General features: G+C 41.9%; 1 protein-coding gene across 2 annotated transcripts in view; it reads left to right on the forward strand.

Moving 5' to 3' along the window:
• znf462 (zinc finger protein 462) overlaps positions 1–22554 on the forward strand; it is a 48140-nt gene that overhangs the window by 18680 nt on the left and 6906 nt on the right. For both annotated transcript variants that reach the window (XM_056432578.1, XM_056432579.1), the window contains exons 2-10: positions 3083–3327; positions 3549–8767; positions 9328–9462; positions 13184–13668; positions 15165–15283; positions 17157–17354; positions 19772–20012; positions 20216–20355; positions 20933–21156. In XM_056432578.1, the coding sequence (XP_056288553.1) occupies positions 3123–3327; positions 3549–8767; positions 9328–9462; positions 13184–13668; positions 15165–15283; positions 17157–17354; positions 19772–20012; positions 20216–20355; positions 20933–21156 (6966 nt within the window). In that variant the 5' untranslated portion in view covers positions 3083–3122. The remainder of the gene's footprint in view (positions 1–3082; positions 3328–3548; positions 8768–9327; positions 9463–13183; positions 13669–15164; positions 15284–17156; positions 17355–19771; positions 20013–20215; positions 20356–20932; positions 21157–22554) is intronic.

The raw sequence follows: 22554 nt of genomic DNA on the forward strand, positions 1-22554 counted from the left end.
GGGATGAGATTGAGAACATGTTGATATGACCTGTCAACAAATGTTCTTTAACTTTTGAATTCGATGACAATTACATCAGTTTTATTTTTTTCAAGTTGACATGGTACACTTTAGTAACAAACCTGTGCCAGTTCAAATACTGCGCTACAAGACACCCTGCAAGGAGTAAGGACACATATTTAAATGTCTCCGCTCCACCTGCTGTGTGCCAGAACTGAAGACATTAAAGGAGAAGTGCTCTGATTTAGCTTGGCACTCTGTAACATTTTCAGGTAGACAGTCTACAAATTCAGATCAAAATCGATGCAGCAGAACCAGAGACATCACTTTTTATTTATTCAACGCATTCCTCTTTCTTGTGACATGGCACCTGCATCACCTGCACTAGTGCTCCCCAAAACCTGGAGAAAGACTTTATGGGTAAATTCAGCTCAGCTCCTCGTTAAAGTCGGAAAGGCGAATCTGCCACATTAACTCTAAAAATATTTATATTTTGCAGACAAACTGGAAAATCTTTATGGCCAAAGAAAGAAAAATGACCTTTATGGTGTACCACATGTCCTCTTAGATTGTAGCCTTTTAATTATTTGTAATCTTTATTGACCTGCTGATTCCATTTGAGATCATATAATAACATTTAATAATTACATGCAATCAACCTGCATTTTACTACATGTTTAAATGCAACATAAGGCTAAATAAAATAAACTTGTTCTCTATAAAACGTAACGCCCAAATGAAAAACACATCGCGGTGCTGTATTTAAGCCTCTTCATAAAGCTGCTGTTCTATGAATGTAACTTATTTAAAGCAGAAAATGTTGATTATGATCGTGTTATATAATTGTGTTGATTATAATTGTATCAACAATTGATGGATCATCTTCCAGCATTTCAGCAAGAATAATAAAGAGAACTGATGCTCCTGTTGATATGGATTTAGTTGGATTATAGACACAAATCATGGCGTAGTGTGATCTAGACGTGTTTCATTAAGAACAATGGATCCACAAAGGGTCATGCTGGCACTGAGAACCATTAATCTTCTTTGAATACATGCAAATATTTTTGTCTTTGTCCAATAGTTTACACAAATGCACACAACATGCACACAAAGGAATGGCTCTCAGCTTTGAAGAAAATTTGTTTTCAGTATTCTGGACCAACATGTGGGATGTTCTCCAGCCTCTATATTGTCTGGCTAAAGGCAACGCATAGGCAAATCATATCTTCAAAACCAATAGGTTTATTAATTTGTCAGTACACAAAGGAGTTTGGCACAAAAGAAAAATACGTAAAAAGTCGTTGTATGCTGCCGGTCGTTTTTTTAACGGTTACAAAACAAATTGATGTACAGTGTACACAATGTGAATGAATGTGTTTACATTTGCACACAGCTTTCCATATGTTCACCTGTTTTGGTCTTGTATTTCAAGTTTTTCTTTTTTTTCTCGATCTGGTTTTGGGGTGAACAAAATAGTGTAAACACCTACCATCATATGAAGGGGAGTAATGAGCAGAATGGCCATTCTCCGTTCAGAATCTAGGGTTTGAATTTGTTCACACCTGGAAGCGGTCCATAGTGTTCATTGAAGAACTTAGATCTACCTTTAACTTGTGTTTGAGAAACTTTGATCTCCAATACAATATGTAGATTTGTTTCCCCTCTAAAGTTTGTACCATGGAACTGTATGCCCCTATTGTGATAGGCAAACATGTGTTCACCGAAAATGTGTAAAATAGTAAAAATAATCATGTTGATTAGATTTGAGAGTTTACTCTTTAACTACCGTACCTATATCAGAACCAGTGTGAGCTACACATGCTATTTATGATATTATACAGTATGGTTGGTGTAACAACATGACAATTGAATCAGCTGTGGAATGATGGCCACATCACCAATTTCCATTTTCCTGTCAAAGTCCAAACTGCAGAGAAGCCTAAAGACATAACGCCTTCATCTCTCCGTTGATTCAGTCAATCTTATTTCAGAGCAGTTGATACAATCTGATGGAATAGTCTGCTCTAAATACTGAGCTGTGGAGCTGCTCTCCAGCTGTTGCTTATCCCAAGGTAATAAAAATGGGACAAATCAGCCCATAATCCCTCCTCAGTCCCTCCATTGTTCTTAGAATGACGCTATGCTCAAAAATGGGACCTCCTTAGTATTCTGAGTAACATCAGCATCTGCTGATTTCTCCTCTTTGTCATGTTTTGTGAGGCTTTCGAATGGCGTTGGTGGACAGCTTCATTCGTTTGGGAAACCGGAAATGATTTAATTTTGTTGTTTGGTCTTCATAACAGAATGTTTTGCTGTTTTTGCAAACATTTATATTTATTACATTTTGGAGATTGTAACTTTTTACAGTAGTGTATTTCAGTGACATATTTCATGCAGACTTGAAGGATCATAATGGTTTCATCTTTTTTATTTTTATTTTTATTTCAGCTTTTATCATCTCATATCGCATATTATTCAGCATTCATGCAATCAAAAAAAATAAATGCGCAGTATGTTACATTGAATTTACAGACATGTGTCCCACCAGTGCAACATTTTCGAACAACGTGCTTCATTTTGTCACAAATTCTTAGAAATACAATTTAAAGAGCTTCTTTAAATCTTGCATACCAGACTCTTTTGCCGGCTATATTTTGAACACATTGTCGCGATTATTTGAAAGCTTTGTATGCTTTGCTTGTCATTGTCGTACCTGTTATGTGTAAAACGTGCATCTTATATCTTCCTTGATTATTCTTTGTTGACAGCAGGAATTGCTATTGGTAATCATTTTAGGTCATCACCAAGCTCATTTCTATGGAAAGACATGTTCGCTACACTGAATATTGAAGCATTACGGAATAATATTGTTCCTCCTTTGTAATAGCTCGGTAAATATGAGTCTTAATGCCAAAGTAAATACCCCTTAATGTGCACTGTAAATGGCTCCTGTAAATATTTTAACTCAACTGTTATAAATTTCTTTTATTTTCAATCCCACCCACTTAATTATACATGTATTCCGCATTGGAACATCCTGCATGTCCTCATGAGTTTTTCTCTTTCTTTTTCTTTGCAGGTTTCCCTGATTTTCCAGGGAGAGCTCCCTTTTTTCGGTGATGGAGGTATTGCAGTGTGACAGCTGTGACTTCCGTGCCGAGTCATATGATGACTTGAAGAACCACATTCAGGACGTGCACACGGTTTTCCTGCAGCCTGCAGATGCGGATGAGTCTGACTCTCTGAAGGAGGAGGAGGAGGAGGACGCAGAGCAATATGATGACAAGGATGACCGGGATTATTCAACTCCTAAAGCTGGAATGAGTATGTCCACCAATTCAAATCGGATGTTACAGTTTAATTTGTGGAGGATTATTTCTGTTTGTTTCATATAACTCTTAATAGTAGGATGATTCTACTTTGAATTGAGGGACATCAAATTAATGAGTTGATGCTGGTTTTACTGACTGAAACAAGCAAGTGTTTAAATAATAAAAATGTGACTTTCCATCAGACATCTCACACACTTTCTCTTTCTTTTTTAGGCCCCAATACTACTGACAATGCCAACCCAACACCACAAAAGCAGACAGCTGAAACCCACCTGCCGTTTTACCAGTGCAGGTTCTGTGTCCGTTACTTCAGATCAAAGTCATTCTTAAGGAACCACACCAAAAAAGTGCATGATGCTGTCGAGGAAGATTCTGACGCAAGTATCTCCTTGCAGAGCGCCGAGCAGCCCAGCTACAACGTTATTATGCACAATGACAATTCAAAAGTGTATTCCTGTCAGTATTGCACATACAAGTCTCCACGCAAAGCAAGAATATTGAAACACCAACTAATGTATCACAGTCAGGTTCCCGCAGAGAGCGCTGGAAATCCTTCAGAATACAATGAGACCGGAGAGGAATCGGACTCAGCCAGTGGACTCATGAAGGGAACATTTGCCTGTGAATGGTGTGACTATCAGACTGACCAGAAGGACAGCTGGACTAATCATGTGGTGAAGGAACACAGCGACACGGTCAAGATAGTTTCCTGCATCCAGGAGCTGGAAGGAGAGGCAAGTGCAAGCTCACCCAAACCAGATTCTCCCTCCGCTTCCCGAAGCCAAAATAGATCAAAGATGGGTTTCACGGACATTCAAGAAAAGGAAAAGCCGGAAGGAAAAACGTTAGAAAACACGTCGGAGAGGTCAGTCCCAGAGATCTCATCCTTTCAGTATGCAGTAACACCCAACAGCACAGGTTCCTCCATTTTGTCCAAGAGGTTTGCTTTATCTGACGTCTCCAAGAGCGTCGGAGAGACGGATGCCAACTTACTCAATGAAGAAGATTCTAAGAGCAGCTTCGAGAACGATGATGAAGAGGAGTTGGGCGACATCGATGATCCCAGCTATACCGGCACCCTGTCAGCAGATGCAAAGCAGCTTTTAACTGATGAGGATAATAAGTTACTGGAGACGAAAGGAATACCATTTAGAAAGTACATGAATCGTTTTCAGTGCCCTTTCTGCTCCTTCCTTACCATGCACAGGCGAAGCATCTCCCGGCACATTGAGAACATTCACCTTTCTGGTAAAACTACAGTGTATAAATGTGATGAATGCCCATTTATTTGCACCAGCCCTCTAAAACTAGGCACGCACAAACAGAGCCACATATCCTCAGATTTAGACACCATGGACCTAACAAGTGACAGTCCAAATCCTCACAATGACAATGCTGCAGAGCCAGTTAATGGTGGCAATGTCAACTCCAAAGTCAATGTAAAAAAGATAACCAGCACACCGAACGACCAGCAGAACCCTCATCGCTGCACACTCTGCAGCTTCTCTACCACCACTCTGAAAGGGCTGAGGGTTCACCAGCAGCATAAGCATTCCTACTGTGATGACCTAGATCCCACTGTCTTTGATAGCCAGCTGACTGACCAGCCGGAGTCTGAACCGGACGCTTCTCCAATCTTCCTACAAAAAACCCAGACCTCAATTTTAGGACATGCCACCAAAAAGTCCTTAGTAACAAGGAAAAGAGCCAGGAAGTCCATCAATGACTTACCTTTAGATTTGTCCTCGGTTAAGAAGAGAACTAGAATTGATGAAATTGCCAGTAACCTTCAAAGTAAGATAAGCCAAAGCCAACAGGACATGATTATAAACCTAGACGACATGGAGGATGTAGATGGAAGAGAAAATCACAGCATTGGTGATGAAGAGGGTCGAAACCATGACAACAAAAACCCTGTCTTCACTTATAACACTCAACTGCTTCATGCAAGAGATTCAATGATCTCTCACGAAGGAGGCCGAATAGGGAAAAGAAAAAGCAACCCTAAGTCAAAACCTAGAAACGTTCCTATATCCCTGACTCTCTCAGATGATAATGAGAACATCTCTGCTGACCCCATTGACGGTGCTATCCAAGAGAACGCTGATGATTCAGAGGGTCAAGGAACGACACGTTTCTACTGCAAACACTGTGATTACCACAACAAATCAGCTCGTAGCGTCAGCACCCATTACCAGAGGATGCACCCTTACATCAAGTTCAGCTTTAAGTACATCCTGGATTCCAATGACCATAGTGCTGTCTTCCGCTGCTTGGAGTGTTACATTGAATACTCAAATTACAATGATTTGCATGAACACTATATGGATCACCACCCCGAAGCAAGCAATGTGCTCAACTTCAACCAACCAAATTTGGTATACATGTGTCGCTTTTGTTCATACACAAGCCCCAATGTCAGGAGCCTCATGCCCCATTACCAAAGAATGCACCCAACAGTGAAAATCAACAACGCAATGATCTTCTCCAGCTATATGGTGGAGCAGCCCAACAAAACGGGGGAATCGCAAACCCTGAGGGAAATATTAAACTCTGGCCCCAAGAATTTGACCTCACCCACGTCAACCCCGAGGTCCTCCAGCCCCGTTTCGAAAGCGGTCTCCAAGAGCCCTGAAGCTAGTGCTGAGGAAGACCCTCTCAAAGAACCTATGGGTGGCAATGTTGTTGTGTATGATTGTGATGTGTGTACTTTTGCGAGCCCCAACATGCACTCTGTGTTGGTGCACTATCAGAAGAAACATCCAGAGCAAAAGGCGTCTTATTTCCGCATACAGAAAACCATGAAGGTCATCTCGGTGGATCAATCGCAGCCTGTTGCAAACTCTTCATATAATCTCAACATGGCTTCGCCTCCAAAACAACCAAGCGCAGCACTGTTCGGATCAGATGAAGAAATGTACTACTGTAAACATTGCGTCTACAGCAACAGATCCGTTGTTGGTGTGTTGGTCCATTATCAAAAGAGACACCCAGAGGTAAAAGTGACAGCTAAATATATCAAACACGGCACTCCCACTGCCGGTTTGATGAAGTTAATGGATGAATTGCAAATTGCGGCTCCCAAACAGTTTTTGAAGCAGTTTCAAAATAACGGTCATGATGGATCTAACAACACGAGTCCTAAACCTGGAAGTGGTGAGAAAGGAGAGGATGAGCTCTTCTTCTGCCAGCACTGTGATTACGGCAATCGCACTGTAAAAGGTGTGCTCATTCACTACCAGAAGAAGCATCGGGAAACCAAGTCCAACGCTGACCTCGTACGTCGTCACACTGCAGTTGTCCGGAGTCAGCGCGTCCGTGCACAGATGGTTCAGTCGGGCAGTGTCTCGTCTGCCTTGATCCCAACTCCTCCAGACCCTGAAAACACTACAACCCTTCGCTCCCTGAAGTGCATACACTGTACATACACATCCCCCTACATATATGCCCTGAAGAAGCATCTGAAGAAAGAGCACCCGACTGTGAAAGCCACAGCTATGACCATTTTACACTGGGCCTACCAAGATGGCATTCTGGAGGCTGGCTACCACTGTGAGTGGTGCATTTACTCCCACGCTGAACCCCAAGGCCTGCTGCTCCATTACCAAAGACGCCATCCTGAGCACAATGTTGATTACACATACATGGCCAGCAAGCTATGGGCTGGACCGGAGACCACTCAACAAGAGGGCAATATGGAAACTAAACATTACAAATGCAAAGACTGTGCATTTGAGGCCTGTACAATATGGGACATCACTAGTCACTATCAGGTAGTGCACCCGTGTGCCATTAAAGAGGATGAATCTGTGCTTTTGGATATTATCAAAGGAAATGGCTCAACTGAAGATATACACCAGCAGGTTGCCATTGACCTTATGTCTTTCAATTGCCACCCTGTTGAAGATGATGGAGCACAGGTTATGGTCAGTACACCACAAGAAAGCAACCCCCATCCTCCCCACCCACATCTTTCCATCTCAAACAATGCTTACCAGTGCACTGTATGTCTGTCAGAGTACAACAGTCTCCATGGCCTCCTCACTCACTATGGAAAAAAGCACCCAGGTATGAAAGTCAAAGCTGCAGACTTTGCACAGGAGGCCGACATCAACCCAAGTTCTGTTTATAAATGTCGTCACTGTCCGTATGTGAACTCCCGAATCCACGGTGTCCTAACTCACTATCAGAAGAGACACCCATTGGTGAAAGTCACTGCAGAAGACTTTGCGGATGACATTGAGCAACTCGCTGACGGAAATGAAGGAGATGACAAGTGCAAAACTCAAAGGCAAGGCTACGGTGCATACAGATGCAAAATCTGCCCCTACACGCATGGGACACTGGAGAAACTCAAAATCCATTATGAGAAATATCACAATCAGTCGGCCTCTGAAATGTTCACTCCCTCTCTGACGTATTTTTCTCCAGGTAAAGAAGGAGAACCAGTCGCTGAATGCAGTGCTGGTAATATATCAAGCTTGTCAAAAGTCCAGGAGGTCAGTGAATTGAACCTTGCCCTCTCCCAGTTACCCATCAATAAGACTGAGAAACACGCTATATTCAAGTGTCAGCTCTGCAAATACTTCTGCTCCACCAGGAAAGGCATCGCTCGTCACTACCGTATCAAGCACAACAACGTCCGTGCTCAGCCAGAGGGTAAAAACAATGTCTTCAAATGTGCTCTGTGTCCATACACAAACCCTATACGCAAAGGTCTGGCCGCCCACTACCAGAAGCGGCATGACATTGATGCCTACTACACCCATTGTCTGGCTGCTTCCAAGATGATGAGCGAAAAGCCGATCCAAGTGATAGCAACCCCGCCACCGGAAAGGGACAATTCGGAAATGAGCGAAGACTTGCGTTTGGCAGTGGAGAGACGAAAGTGTTCTCTATGCGCCTTCCAGGCCTTCAGCAGGAAGAGCATCGTCTCACACTACATCAAACGCCACCCAGGGGTCTTCCCCAAGAAGCAGCACGCGAGCAAGCTTGGTCGCTATTTTACCGTTATCTATGCCAAAGAACCTGAGAAAATGGATGTCAGTGCAATGACCGAGGACAACAAGGACGTGTTAAAGGTTCAGCTTAAACCCGAGCAGGACAGTGAGGTCGAATGGCTGCCATTCAAGTGTCTAAAATGCTTCCAGATGTCCTTCAGCACCGGACTTCTGCTCTCTATGCACTACAACGATCACCACAGCAGTGACTTGAAGAGAGACTTCGTGGTGTCGCCCGTACCCGAGGACGAGGACGAGGAGTTGTACAAGTGTACACACTGTGAGCTGAAGTTCCTGGCTCTCCCAATTCTTGCGAAGCATCTATTGAACCACAACGAGGAGTTTCAGAAGAGGGCCATGAGGCAGGAGAGGAGGAGGCAGCTGCTGAGCAAACAGAAAGCCGCAGAAGTTCCCGAGAGCAAACCTGAGAAGGTGAGCGGAGATACGAGTTTTGAAAGAATATGAAAGAATGAAATGGGCATTATTTCATTTCACTTTTACTTTGAAGATTTAACCGCAGACAATCCATCTCCTGATGCTGTAAGATACGTGTCTATCATACCACAGCAGTTCCTTAAGTCCTTCGTGTAAGAGGCTCTCATAGTCTCATAGTGAGAGTATTGTCAATTTATCTTAAAATGACCTGATAAGTCCCAAATCATTGTACTTGTCCACAAAATAGTCATATTATAACGGAACTAAAGAAGAAAATATGTGATCATAGTTTGTGATTTGTTAGTTTTATGATAAGATCATTAAAATTACCATTTAATGTTTATTTAGGAAAATTGTCTCTAACTTCATGGATAAAGAGTAAAGCTCACGAATAGCTGTACCTTCTGAACTAAGTACACCAGTGAGTTCAGAGTATACACTGTTATTCTTCTCAAAGGGATAAATAATATTTAAAATACAAATTCTTATCGAAAAACCTAAAAAAATGTGTCTAATGAAAATGGAATTAAAACATGTTTGTTTTATCTATTTTACAGGAAACCCCTGTAAATAATGCTCCCGTAGGCTTCAGGTGTAACTTCTGCATAGAGATGCACCCCACCCTCCGTGCCATCTGCAACCACCTTAGAAAGCACGTCCAGTACGGAGAGGTCAAAGCGGGACATGTCAAGGTAAATAGAGTTCTGTCTATTTTTAGATTTCTTGTATCCTGTTATTGTGTCTGGGGATTTGTTACACTAACTCAAAAATATTTTCGTATCAACTGCACACATGTCTATGTTACACATATTTTTATTAAATAGGACGTTAATGTAAATGACAATCGTGATAAGTTTACATTTCTATTTTATATTTATCTATGGCAAAATAAAAATAAAAATATATATACAGGACTGTCTCAGAAAATTAGAATATTGTGATAAAGTTCTTTATTTTCTGTAATGCAATTAAAAAAACAAAAATGTCATGCATTCTGGATTCATTACAAATCAACTGAAATATTGCAAGCCTTTTATTCTTTTAATATTGCTGATTATGGCTTACAGCTTAAGAAAACTCAAATATCCTATCTCTAAATATTAGAATATCATGAAAAAGTATACTAGTAGGGTATTAAACAAATCACTTGAATCGTCTAATTAACTCGAAACACCTGCAAGGGTTTCCTGAGCCTTGAAAAACACTCAGCTTGGTTCAGTAAACTAAATCACAAGTATGGGGAAGACTGCTGATCTGACTGCTGTCCAGAGGACCATCATTGACACCCTCCATCAGGAGGGTAAGACACAAAAAGAGAGGCGCAAAATCCAAGTTGCTTGAAATCCAGTGTGAAGTTCCCACAGTCAGTGATGGTTTGGGGAGCCATGTCAGCTGCTGGTGTTGGTCCACTGTGTTTCATCAAGTCCAGAGTAAATGCAGCTGTGTACCAAGAGATTTTAGAGCACTACATGCTTCCGTCTGCTGAAAAGCTCTATGGAGATGAGGATTTCATTTTCCAGCATGATCTGGCACCTGCCCACAGTGCCAAAACCACCAGTAACTGGTGTACTGACCATGGCATTACTGTCCTCGATTGGCCTGCCAATTCCCCTGACCTGAACCCCATAGAGAATTTGTGGGGTATTATGAAGAAGAAGCTGAAAGACACCAGACCCAACAATGCAAATGAGCTAAAGGCCGCTATTGAAGCATCCTGGGCATCCATAAACCCTCAGCAATGCCACAGGCTGATTGCCTCCATGCCACGCCGCATTGATGCAGTAATCCGTGCAAAAGGATTCCCAACCAAGTACTGAGTGCATTAATGGACATTTTCAAATGTTTGATTTTGTTTTGCTGTTATAAATCTTTTTTTTACTTGGTCTGAGGAAATATTCTAATTTTATGAGATAGGATTTTAGAGTTTTCTTAAGCTGTAAGCCATAATCAGCAATATTAAAAGAATAAAAGGCTTGCAATATTTCAGTTGATTTGTAATGAATCCAGAATGCATGACATTTTTGTTTTTTTAATTGCATTACAGAAAATAAAGAACTTTATCACAATATTCTAATTTTCTGAGACAGTCCTGTATATGTTCACAATGGCACATGTTATTTAATGTTTTGTGAAATGCATCAGAGGATTAATTTAGTTGAATGAGAAGATTTTTAAGATCCGTTTCATTAATGTAAAGCAACGGCCAGCAGCTGGGTAGCTTAGCATAAAGCTGTAGTTTCAAATTTAGTGTCCTTATTTTAAATCTTTGTATCTAACACCCTGCAAGAAAGTGAATCAGTATATTTCCCAGAATGTTAATCAATCGAGCAGCTACTACTTCAAAGATCAAGCAAATGTTTGGTATGCATTATTTATTGACATTGATGTTATGTTTTACCTCACAATACTCAAAAAGCCTACTTTGACTGTGCCTGGTTTCTATCTTGTAAACTAGCTCCTCATTTTCCTCTGCTGTGATCTGCTTTACTGTAGCCTACTTGGATTCTGTTTTTGTTTATAAATGATGGTGGCTTCTGGATAGACAAGATGTCAGCTTCCTCCAGAGAATACAAGCAATGCTGTCCCAGTGCAGTGGAAGTGGGTGGAGGTTGGGGGTACAGAGTGGTAAGCCATAGGGCAGCGGCGGGTAACCATTCATACATCAGTATTCCACTGAGGCTGCATGTGAAGGGAGTCGGCCCAAGGACCCACCGCCTCACCCAAACGGAGACCTGGTTCTTCTGTCAGTCACTCGGGTCTGGCTTTTATGTATTTAAGATGTAGGCTACTGCACTTTGGCAACTGAGGTCGACAAAAAAATGTGCCATGTTGACTTTTAGGCATATTCAGTATATGTTAGCCTGCGAAGCTCAAGGCACATGGCAGGGTCACGGGCTAACTGCTAGCATGAATACAGTTAACACGGGCTAACTGCTAGCATTCATGCCCGACAACATCTCTAGCAGATGGAATGCTTCACACATTGCAGAAGGTCAAACAGAACGTTGCTTTTTGTGGTAGCATGAATAGAGTTTCCACTGTAGCTTCTGATGGAGTTGGATGAAGAAGAACAAAAACAGGCTGACAGTGCAACCAGGGCAGACTGGATGGCAAGGTTAGGTCTGTGGATGCCACATCTTATTTATGACTGCGTGAAGTGCAGGGTCAGGCTCTTCCACTGAAAGAACGAGCTTCCTCCGGGCAATAAAAAAGCTGCGGTGATTTTCTGTCTCCTTGTGATGACTACAGAAACCAGCCAGCAGATAACAGAAGAGGGAAAAGATAAGGAGTTTTGTTTAGCAGTTGCTTCGTGTTGTTGTTGTTGGTTGATCTGCGAATGTGCCACGTTTTCTGTTTGAGGTCTTTATCTGTTTTGTTGTTTGACTCGTTTTTTCATCATCTCATTTCTTCTCAGGTTGACGTTAGCATCAACAGCAACCACTAATGATGAATCGTTATGAATGTGTGCTGTAAAATAACCGTTTTACCCTCCCTGTGAGATAAAACCGCATATGAATCTCTCAAATGTCATTCAGTTTTACAGTATATACACACAGCTGAATAATAAATGAATAAATACTTTAACAAATTAATCATAGGGCTAGATAAATATTGTGATTTTCTTTGTTAAAAATTATTCAATTGCATGTATTTTTTTAGATATATATTTATAAACGATGGAGGAGGGTCAGGAAGGATGGGTAATAAAGCTCCTGGACCGATTTGAAGGGTCAGACTCAAATTTTCACACTCACATTCCATTTAGATGGTGCAATCAACTCAATATTAAGGAAGTGGTGTGTCAGTAAATAGCGGCAGACTACCGAGTGTCAGGTCGGGGGTTGGAGTTGGCCTAAGGTTTCTGTTAAGGCTTGCCTTTACTAGACCAGACAGTCATGTCATTCGTTCTTGGACCAGAAACACTTCCATTAACAAGCTCACACTGCAGCTTACAGTATTCTGAACAGGTGTTTGGCTGTTTCAGGAACATAAGTGACATAGAAAGGCTTTCAGATCACTGATATACCAACATGTTGATCTTCAGCACAAATGAATCCAACTGACAATGCAGAGGGGGAGTGGGAGAGCTGTAACTAACTGACAAGGATTGCGCTGATACAGCACAGAGAAGAACCACAGGAGCAGATGCTTAACTGTTGCGTATGTGCTGTTTACATGATTTGCCTGATTTAGGAAAAACAGTTAGAGCTGCCAGCCCCTAAGTGTTACTTCATTGAACAGCGATTTCGTGTCATCTGGTAGCTGATTGAGTATCAACATTGGACTATCCAAACATCGTTCTCCTTATATTGCAGTATTGTGCAGCCGCATGACAAAAAGACTGCGACAAACAAAATCAACGGGCCCAGAGAGGTTACTGAACATCTGAGACTTCTCCTATTTGTTTTGCAGCAGGAAGTCAGCGAAGTCCCCCTGACCCTGCCTTCAGAGACCCTGACTAATGGCGTCCTTGAGGCGGAAGAAGCAGCTGAATCCCACGTCCTCGAGAGACCCGCGGCTGCAATGCTGGGTCCAATGCTGGGTCCAATGCTGGGTCCAATGATGGGTCCACTGATGGGTCCACTGATGGGTCCACCCTTGGCTTCCACGGCGTCGGCTGGTGGGGCTGTAGCCGCCGTGACACGAGAACCAGAAACTAAAGCTGTTGCAGGAAAGGCAGCGGCCCTGGTGGCTGCAGCGAGGGCCACGGTGTCAGAGGGCGAACTGAAGCAGCGATTGGCTGCAGGGGGCCACGCATGTGTCCAGTGCGACAGAGTCTTCATGTCCATGCAGGGACTGCGGTCCCATGAGAGGAGCCACTCAGCCATGGCGCTGTTCAGCCGCGAAGACAAATACAGCTGCCAGTACTGCCAGTTCGTCTCACCCTTCAGACACAAGTAAGTAAGAGGAGCCGTGTCTGAGGAGCTTCACTGTTTCCACAGTAGAGTCTCCCGAGTCGACTTGACACATATTTATAAGTATGTCATTTGTGTAAATGTGTTAAACCGTTATCTCCACCGTTGACCGTTGAGCTATTCTGACTGTCCAGTTCCTTTCATTCGTGCTTCTCAGTAAGGTTAGTTCAAATTGTAATCCTTCAGATTTTAGTCCTGGTTGACCTGGGAATAAGAAGTTCTTGGTCCCTTTAGTACGGGGACTACTTTTTAAGAAACAAAAAGGGTTTCCTCAATCCATTCTTCTCTGCGGTTTTGGAGTTTAAGCATTAAGCAAATTAGAAAGCTGACGTATTAAAAGGCGACGTGTCATTGGACGAGGGCTGCTGGTGGTCACGATGGAAAGAATCATCCGCAGTCTGCAGCTCAGTGTGACTGCCCGAAAAAATAAACCATACAGCTGCATAGCATTTACTGATGCACATTGTACTGAATGAAATGCAGAGGAGAAGAATTAAACCAAAACCATCTTGGATTACAGTAATTTAACACGGGCGTGATATGGCTATGGGAGATGAGACAGCAAATAGTGTCACTAGATTACATGAATGCATCATTTCCTGGGAATCCGTTACGCATATGAAGTTAATTTAAATCCACTGCAGGAATGGCGAATGACTCCGCCACAAACAACTATATTGTTAGGTCATTACAGAATATATAAACCTGCATCAATAGACTTCAATATGTCGCCCCGGTAGCAGTTTATTTTAAGCTATCTCCCTTCTGTACTTTACCAGTTGTGCTCCAGCTGTTCTGCAAATCAACAGAATGTTAAACTTGTTTTGTACAGAGCACTATTTTACACCTTATTCAGTTTACCCTTCACAATCCCTTTGAATCCTCAATCTTTCCTCAGATGTCCTGCCTGCTAGGAGACTAAGACAAACATTACAGCGAGACAGACATCCTGGTTGTGTGATTTGTTTTATCCATCACAGAGACACAGAGCGAGAGGGGAAGAGCGAGTCCTCATCTCCTCTGAGCTCCCAGGTGTAATCCCTCTGTACTGTATGTGCCCTGACCCAGAAAGAAGCCCAATTCCCATGCCACCTAGGAGGCTGGCATTAAAAACACAGCCACTGTTCCCACAGGCACTCACACATTCACTCCCACCAAGGAATTGTGGGAAGATGAGTCCCCCCCCCACGGCTCCTTGTTCTGTAGTCATTGGAAATGTGCGGCTGTTGTTTGTGAGGTAAACAGAATTGAGCACTTTAGATGCTTCTGAAGAGAAAACAAACCCAGCAGTTGAAATCATCAAAGTGGATGCTGTTGAGTAGAGCTCTATTTCTTTCCTGAACACTATTCTTGTCACTTTCTCTCCTGATCTGCTATCCTTTTGTCCTCGTTCCATCAATTTTTTTGGCTTTTATCCTCTTATCTCATATCCTCCCCTCTGTTTCTTTTTTTCGTTGTATATTTCATCCCATCGGCAGTCTGGACAGACATGTGCAGTCTCACCACGGGCACCACAAGCCCTTCAAGTGCAAACTCTGCCCCTTTAAATCTGCCTACGTGAGTCGCTTGAAGAGCCACCTGCAAAAGGCACACACAGGTAAAAACCAAACACACACACACACACACACATCAAATCCCATTTTACAGCTGTATCCATGACTAACAAGGTATTCCCAGGCCAGAATAGCAGCCTCCTGTTCATCATCTTCCACATAAAGAGGCTGTGCATGATTTAGTGTATCCTGCACAGTGTAACCAATGCAGTAGCTGGGGGAGCAACGTCACCATTCACAGATTAGATACACCTAATTAAGCACCTACAAAAGAATCACATTTGGATTTTTAGCACAAATAGCCTCGATGAATGTATTGTTAATATTGTTTATTTGGGAATATGGACATGAATCCCTCAGCATGAGTTAAATGCCTACAGGTGTCTTCCGTTGGATGCGGTTCTTTGCCCGTGATTGTTTTTTTAGTTTTTCTTGAGGGAGCCAGACGTCATGGACATTCAAGCAAATGTATAAAAATAAAAAAAGCTCCACTTAGGAAATCAATACATGAGCAAAAGAAACTATTTTAAAAGTGGCCAACTAGAAAGGCCAATCATCAAAAGACTTTAGAGTGCTCTCAACTGTCTGATTGGAAAGAACGAGGAAAGAAAAAAGAGTCGCCCTAACAACTGCTGTGGATTAATGGCACAAACCAATTTCGAGTTGCAATTACATTTGAAAAGTCGAGTTCGGGGATGTTGATGATTGATATAAGCAATCTTTTTTCTTCTTCTCATTTGTGTCCATGCCTTCAGTCCAACCAGCTTGAGATACTGTGGATTGATACAGCCACATTCCAACCTGTTCTCACTCCCCGTGTATTAAATAGCTTGGTCAGCGCTCCTCTGCGTCTGACACGGCGCACGGAGGCATCCTTCAGCGCGTGAATGCGACGCATCAGGCTGGCGAAAAACGCCATTGTAAAAACACCTGCTTCTCCTTTATGACATGCTCAGAGCCTTTGACGTAGTAGTACAAGATGTGAGATAATCCACACAGGCTGGGGGAGTCAAACAAGCACAGAACTTTCTGTGTTATTTTCTTAAACCTAACTAAGTGGTTTTGTTCACTTCCTGTGAAGAAGCACTTTTATTTTGAAAAGACACAATTGCATGCAATTAGCGTATATTGACAGGCCGTTCCCGACAAATCCAAAGCTAATGTTAGAGCGGTACGAGGAGCGTCGTAGTTTAAAGCTGACAAGTACTGACCAAGCTGCGTTATTTGACGGATTTGGATAAGAATGTGTCCAATATTCAGGACCTATTTTATTCAAAACATGTTCTTACCAGAAATAGTTCAATCAGGAACTTCTGGTAAAATCAGGATGCTGCTTGCATCAGTTTGTTGAGCGAATATATTCAACAGCTACGGGAAGAAATATGCCATAAATCCCCCACACAGTAGCCAGTGCAGCCTAAGTACAGTCATATATTGTAAAGGCGTAAATCACAGAAGGTGTTTAGTCTATATGACTGTAGTGTGTGGATGAGATAAGCTGGAGGCATTATATTTGTGTTCATTAACATGCACAAAGCGTGCTAATTATGGAAGAAAATAAGTTCCTTAATAACATTCAGACTCTGGCAGTGTGAGACTACGGTCTATTTATGTGTATATTCAAAGATTCGTCAACTAGAAGAATAATTGTTTGACAGTGTTGAAGAATGTGGATCATGTTTATGTGTGAAAGCTCAAAATTACACTTATTCGAGGAGTCCTAAAAGTGACAAATGTTACAGACTGGCTCACAGGGGAATAGCTTTGTGTGTGGCGGAGGAAGTGTTTATTATCACTATGTTTGTTGTTCTTCTTTTCTAAAGGATCTTGAACTATGCACATGTCTCTGCTGCGTTTGTGGAGCACATTTAAATCAGAAGCCACGTTGTTGACTTGCATTTCTTGATTTCCCTCCAGGTGAGCAGCGCACATACAAGTGCTTGTCTTGCCCCTTCTCCTCTATGACCATCAGCCAGCTGAAGGAGCACTCTCTGAGAGACCACGGAGAGGCCCTGACCCTCGCAAAACTCCGGGCTGCTACGCAGACTGCTCACGGCGCCCTCAGGCCCCCACGGCTGGCCAGTAAGGCGGAGCAGAATCCCTTGGCCCTGGATGGTATGAGATCTTGCATTATGTTATTTAGTAGAAATTGGACCAAACTATGGGCTTGTCAGGCCGGATCTGGAACATATGTTTATAGTACAGCATCTCCCTCTCTATATGTGTGAATATATATATATATATATATATATATATATGAATTATGTGTTTTTAGAAATAGGCTTATATTATCTTGACTTTTATTAGAAAATATACAATAATACTATACAATATGGATTAATTGACTCATAATTTCAGATCTAGCACATACTGTGTATAATCTATGAAATGCACGTATTGCTCTCAAAAACATAAGGAAGTAGAAAAAAATATATATTAAACTAAAACTTAAGCTCTATCTATAAATATATTGAAAGACAACATTTTGACCAAATATCTCACATTTTCTGGTGGGCCTTCACATCCCAGGTGGGTTACCATTAAAGTAAACAATTAAATTCCCTATAAATATATTAAAAACAGCAGTTAGGGTTGTAGACGTTAAGCGGCGTAGACGTTTGGGAAAGTATTTTGTACACGGGATGAATGAATAATATCATAATTTAGGCGTTTGACCACCGTTCATGTTGATTATGACGCCTTGGTTTTACGGCATATGTCCCATCAAAGAGGTCGGTGCAGGATCTATCTCCTTGATTTGATCTCCATGTTTGAGGTGTTTTTCGCGGCCGTGCGTCGCGCAGCTTGCAGACGCTTCTCGGCAGCAGCTGTCACCTTGCTGCTGGAGCTGTGGGATCTTCCCTGGAGCTGAAGCAGGGCAGCATTCCTCAATGCAGCAACCACCACTGTCAGCTGTGCCCTCCCGAGACAAGTGAAGCATTGAGAAAGAGCAGAGCTGACATCTTGAATCTCTCTCCAAACTAGCTGGCTTCAGTCTAATGTCTTACATTCTGATAGTGGAAGTGGAATAGAGGGTTTGTTTTGAAAGGATTAGGATTTCACTGGCGCTGAAACTATGAACGTAAGACCCAAGTTCTTTGATCTCCAATCCTGTCCTTACTTTTTTATGGGGCTTTAAGGTCAGCCTTTAAATGTATTTAAGCTGTTCTCCAACTTCTCACAGAAGTATTCCTCCTTTCATTTATGCGATGTGATAGACATCTCTGGCCCGTAATCCTTTCAACGAGACACATCGCCACCGTACGACGGAATTTTCTCTCCATCTGCCATCTCATCTCCCTACATCTCCACAATGCAGAGGATATTAAAAACATGAATCAGCTGTGGCATTGTTTGATTTGTGTGAATGCCTCAGTCGCCTCTGCAGAAGTGAGAAACTAGATCTTAAGCATTTTATAAAGTAAAAGTTTCTTTTTCTTCCATGCTTTCTCATACTCTGAGTGCTGAATGAGGCATTTTTCACATGGATAGATATTCTATTAGTGTCACTGTGGTTTATTTATTGATGTGTTGGAGGCTCAAAGTAGGGCGAGAAGATGGATATGATAGACTCTTGAGAAAGGGAATGAGGAGGGAAAGAGGTAGGGGACGAATGATGACAATCATAGTAATACTGTATCTGTGAGGGGGAGGGGACATTAGATCCATGGTAGTCCTTATCTCCTGAACTACTGTGATAGTCTTTCATTAAACACTGTACGTACGGAATATGTGCATCTTCTCTTTAAAATAAATCTTCAGACATCTCTGATTAATTTAACACAAGAGGCAGATGAAAGAGAAGATACATAGTGTAGGTTAAACTTCATCCTGCTGTGAGGAAATATGTGTTGGAACAACATGAGTCTTAGATGCACAGTGGAAACATATGCCTAATTCTTCTCGAAATTAGCGGAGAAAATATTATGTTCATTCCAGCGACAATGTGTTCATATTAGAATAACAGTAATGTACTTCAATATGAATAAGACTGCCTCCATATATATATATATATATATATATTATTATTTTTAATTATTTTTTAAATATATATACTGTATAATTATATGTGACATTAGATTGTTAATGCTGATTTTTTAAATGTTATTGTTGTAAGCTGGTGGAAGTGCAGCTGTTTTTTCTCCTTTATGTACAGTTAGGTAATTAAAGTTAATTAAGTCCAGCGCTTCTCAACCTGTGGTTTGGGTCCAAAAGATGAAAAGTTACAAAGGTAGAAAGGTCAGCGACATAAATCTGCATTAACTAACAAGGACTTTTCTTTAATCTTTGCTTTTTTTGTGAAAGATTTGGAAGTTTTACTTTGGCGGGCCTCAAACAGTCATTTAAATGAAATCATGTGTCTCTTTGGTGCAACTGCTAACAATTTATAAACATCTGAAACCTGGGAGGGAGCCCCAAGAAGACTCTTGTTTTTTCTTTTGTGTGGAAACACCCGTTACATCTATAGCAATGCATTGTCTTTTAAAAGCTGGTCCTCACGAGTTTCTCTCATTTCTCTGCCCCTCTCTCAGACCCCTCATACCTGGAGCCGGCTGATGTTCGTCAGCAGCTTAGTCATTACCAGCTGGCGTCCCGCAGTCAGATGTCCTCTGGCTCGATGCTGGGTGAGAGTCGTCTGGACAGCGCGCTCACCTGTGAGTTCTGTGAGTTCAGCTCTGGGTACATGCAGAGCCTGCGTCGGCACTACAGGGACCGGCACGGCGGCAAGAAGCTCTTCAAGTGCAAAGACTGTTCCTTCTTCACCTGCTACAAGTAAGGAGCGAATAGGAACACGACCGATATGTTGTATGCACATGCTCCATGCTGTTAATGTGAGTGTATATGCTGCAGGCTTTGAGCCAGGTTTATAAACTATCTACGTTTATTAATGTATAATAACTGAGACAGATACTGGCGCTGGATATGTTCCCCAAATAGTGAAAGGATCCTTCTCTCTGTCTCTGAATCCTTCTCAGGCATACCTTCACCATGCATGTGGAGGCCGGTCACAACAACCATGCACCTGAAATCATCCCTAAAGACCTGCGCTGCCCTCTCTGCCTCTACCACACCAAACACAAGAGCAATATGATCGACCACATTGTGCTGCACAGAGGTACGCGTCGCGCCAGAGTGGGACGTAGTCAACTTTACTTGTCAAGGAACAGTTCAATCATTTTGGGGAATCGTGAGCTAATTTGCTTTCTTGCTGAGAGTTTGATGAAGAGATTGAGCTTAAAGTAAACGGAGACGCGGCTGCTCTTGTTTTGGCCGAGTGGAGTACGTCGTTGCCTTCACTGCGAGGTTGCCAGTCAACCAGCGGAAACCTTGATACTCGCGTTATACTCCATTATATGAAATGCAAATAGAATTCTAACAAAAGAGACAAAGTGCTCTAAACCGTAAGGAGAGCTATTTGTTCACCGAATTCAAAGCGAGCCTTGAGGAATGAAACTGAGGTTTCTTCTTTGTGTTTGTGTTATAACTGACAAAACCACCAGACGGTGACAACCACCGGGATTACCTTTCTGCGTGTGCCACGTGTCATTTGATATCCCTCCTGCGCCCCTTCATCTCCTCTGCCCATCCTGCGGTAGCTCCTGCTGCTCACCTCCTCATCTCCTGCCATTACTCCCCTTCCTCTTCCTCAAACGCATTAATCCACTCCGCCCTTTTCCCTCTTCCTCCACCAGAGGAGCGCGTGGCTCCACTGGAGGTCAGTCGCTCCAAGCTGTCGCGCCACCTGCAGGGCCTCGTGTTCCGGTGCCACAAATGCACCTTCACGTGCTCCAGCGACCAGGCCCTGCAGCTGCACCTGCAGAAGCACGCCGAGATCAAACCCTACCAGTGCCAGCTCTGTTTCTACGACAGCAGCCAGCGGAGCCAGCTCGAGGAGCATCTACGCCTGGAGCACAAGGTCAGCGCGCAACAATTCATGATACGCATGATGCTTTAAGTAGTTTTATTTAAATGGATATATCTTACGTTAGTGATTTCTACAATATATTTTGAGATTTTCGGGCTTATCGAATGTGCTTTACTCATAAAAAACACGTTTTAATGATCAGTCCGCTTAATGGCTGTAACGTGGTATATTTACAGCTGATACACTCAACACAAGCTGTGCAATTAATTCCATATGGCCTTTGCTGGTTTTTATGGGAGGGTGTGAGGCTTGTGCCAATCAACTGTCTATATTCCCACAGTGTTGGGATATGATGCCAAAATCCAATTTAAAACTCCCAAAGGAGACGTAAAAAAACCCAGATAAAATATCCTCAAGACATTTGAACACAAGGTGCCTTTAAAAAAAGAAACAGATTCAGTTTTAGAAATAAATTATATATATATATATATATATAAATGAATAAAATAAATAAAATAAATGAAATAAATAAAATAAAATAAATAAAATAAATATAATAAATAAAATATATATATATTTTAAAAATATATATATATATATATATAAATAGGTGTGTGTGCATGCCGCAACAGCAGGGGGAAAAGATTATTTGGGGATTTTAGGTTCACCCAAACTTGACTTCCAGCGAACACTGGAAGCTGTTTGCCGAGCATGTTCACCAGTTTGAAACAGATCAAATGACCAAAAGAAACCGAGCTGAAGCATACATTTATTTTTTAACATCTGAACCACTAACTTGAGTACATGTTATAAATACAGTCGGCTACCCCCCACAACTAATCCATATCAGCCCACTTTGAGTTCAGGCAAGAAAAAACACTGTTAATGATTCCATGCAGCTTTCATTTAATGTGATTGTGGTGTAATGTCCTGAAGATGCATCATAAAACTTTATTTTATGAGAAGTTATGAGAAGATTCCAATAACAATAGGCCGTAAAGTCAATCAGAAGTCAATATGAAAGGGTGTAAACGTTTTAAAGATTCTGGAAAGTGAATATTAACCTATGGATATTCTTCCCACATTCAGGAGGGAAACGGTTTCATCTTAATGGGGATAATTTATGAGATGATGTGAAAAGGCAGATGGTATTTTACAAGTTTAGAGTACATTAAACTAAAAGGGCACACGTCTTTTGTTTTTTAATTCTCGACATGACAAGATCCTTAATTTCAGCCAACGCATGCTGGGATAAGGTCCAGCCCTTGTGTTAGCTGAAATAGGAATGAATAATGAATGGATAGCCTTATTAACATGTTATGTTCACAGATAATAAATGGAATTTACTCATTTTTGAGAGGTAGAAAATCCCCAAAATGTACTTTAGTTTACTCTCGGGGGTTGTGAAGAGAAGGAACACAGGATATTTTGACTTGCATATTGTTATTA

Source organism: Pseudoliparis swirei, chromosome 15 (genome assembly GCF_029220125.1).
Source record: "Pseudoliparis swirei isolate HS2019 ecotype Mariana Trench chromosome 15, NWPU_hadal_v1, whole genome shotgun sequence".
In the NCBI taxonomy this organism is placed as follows: Eukaryota; Metazoa; Chordata; class Actinopteri; order Perciformes; family Liparidae; genus Pseudoliparis; species Pseudoliparis swirei.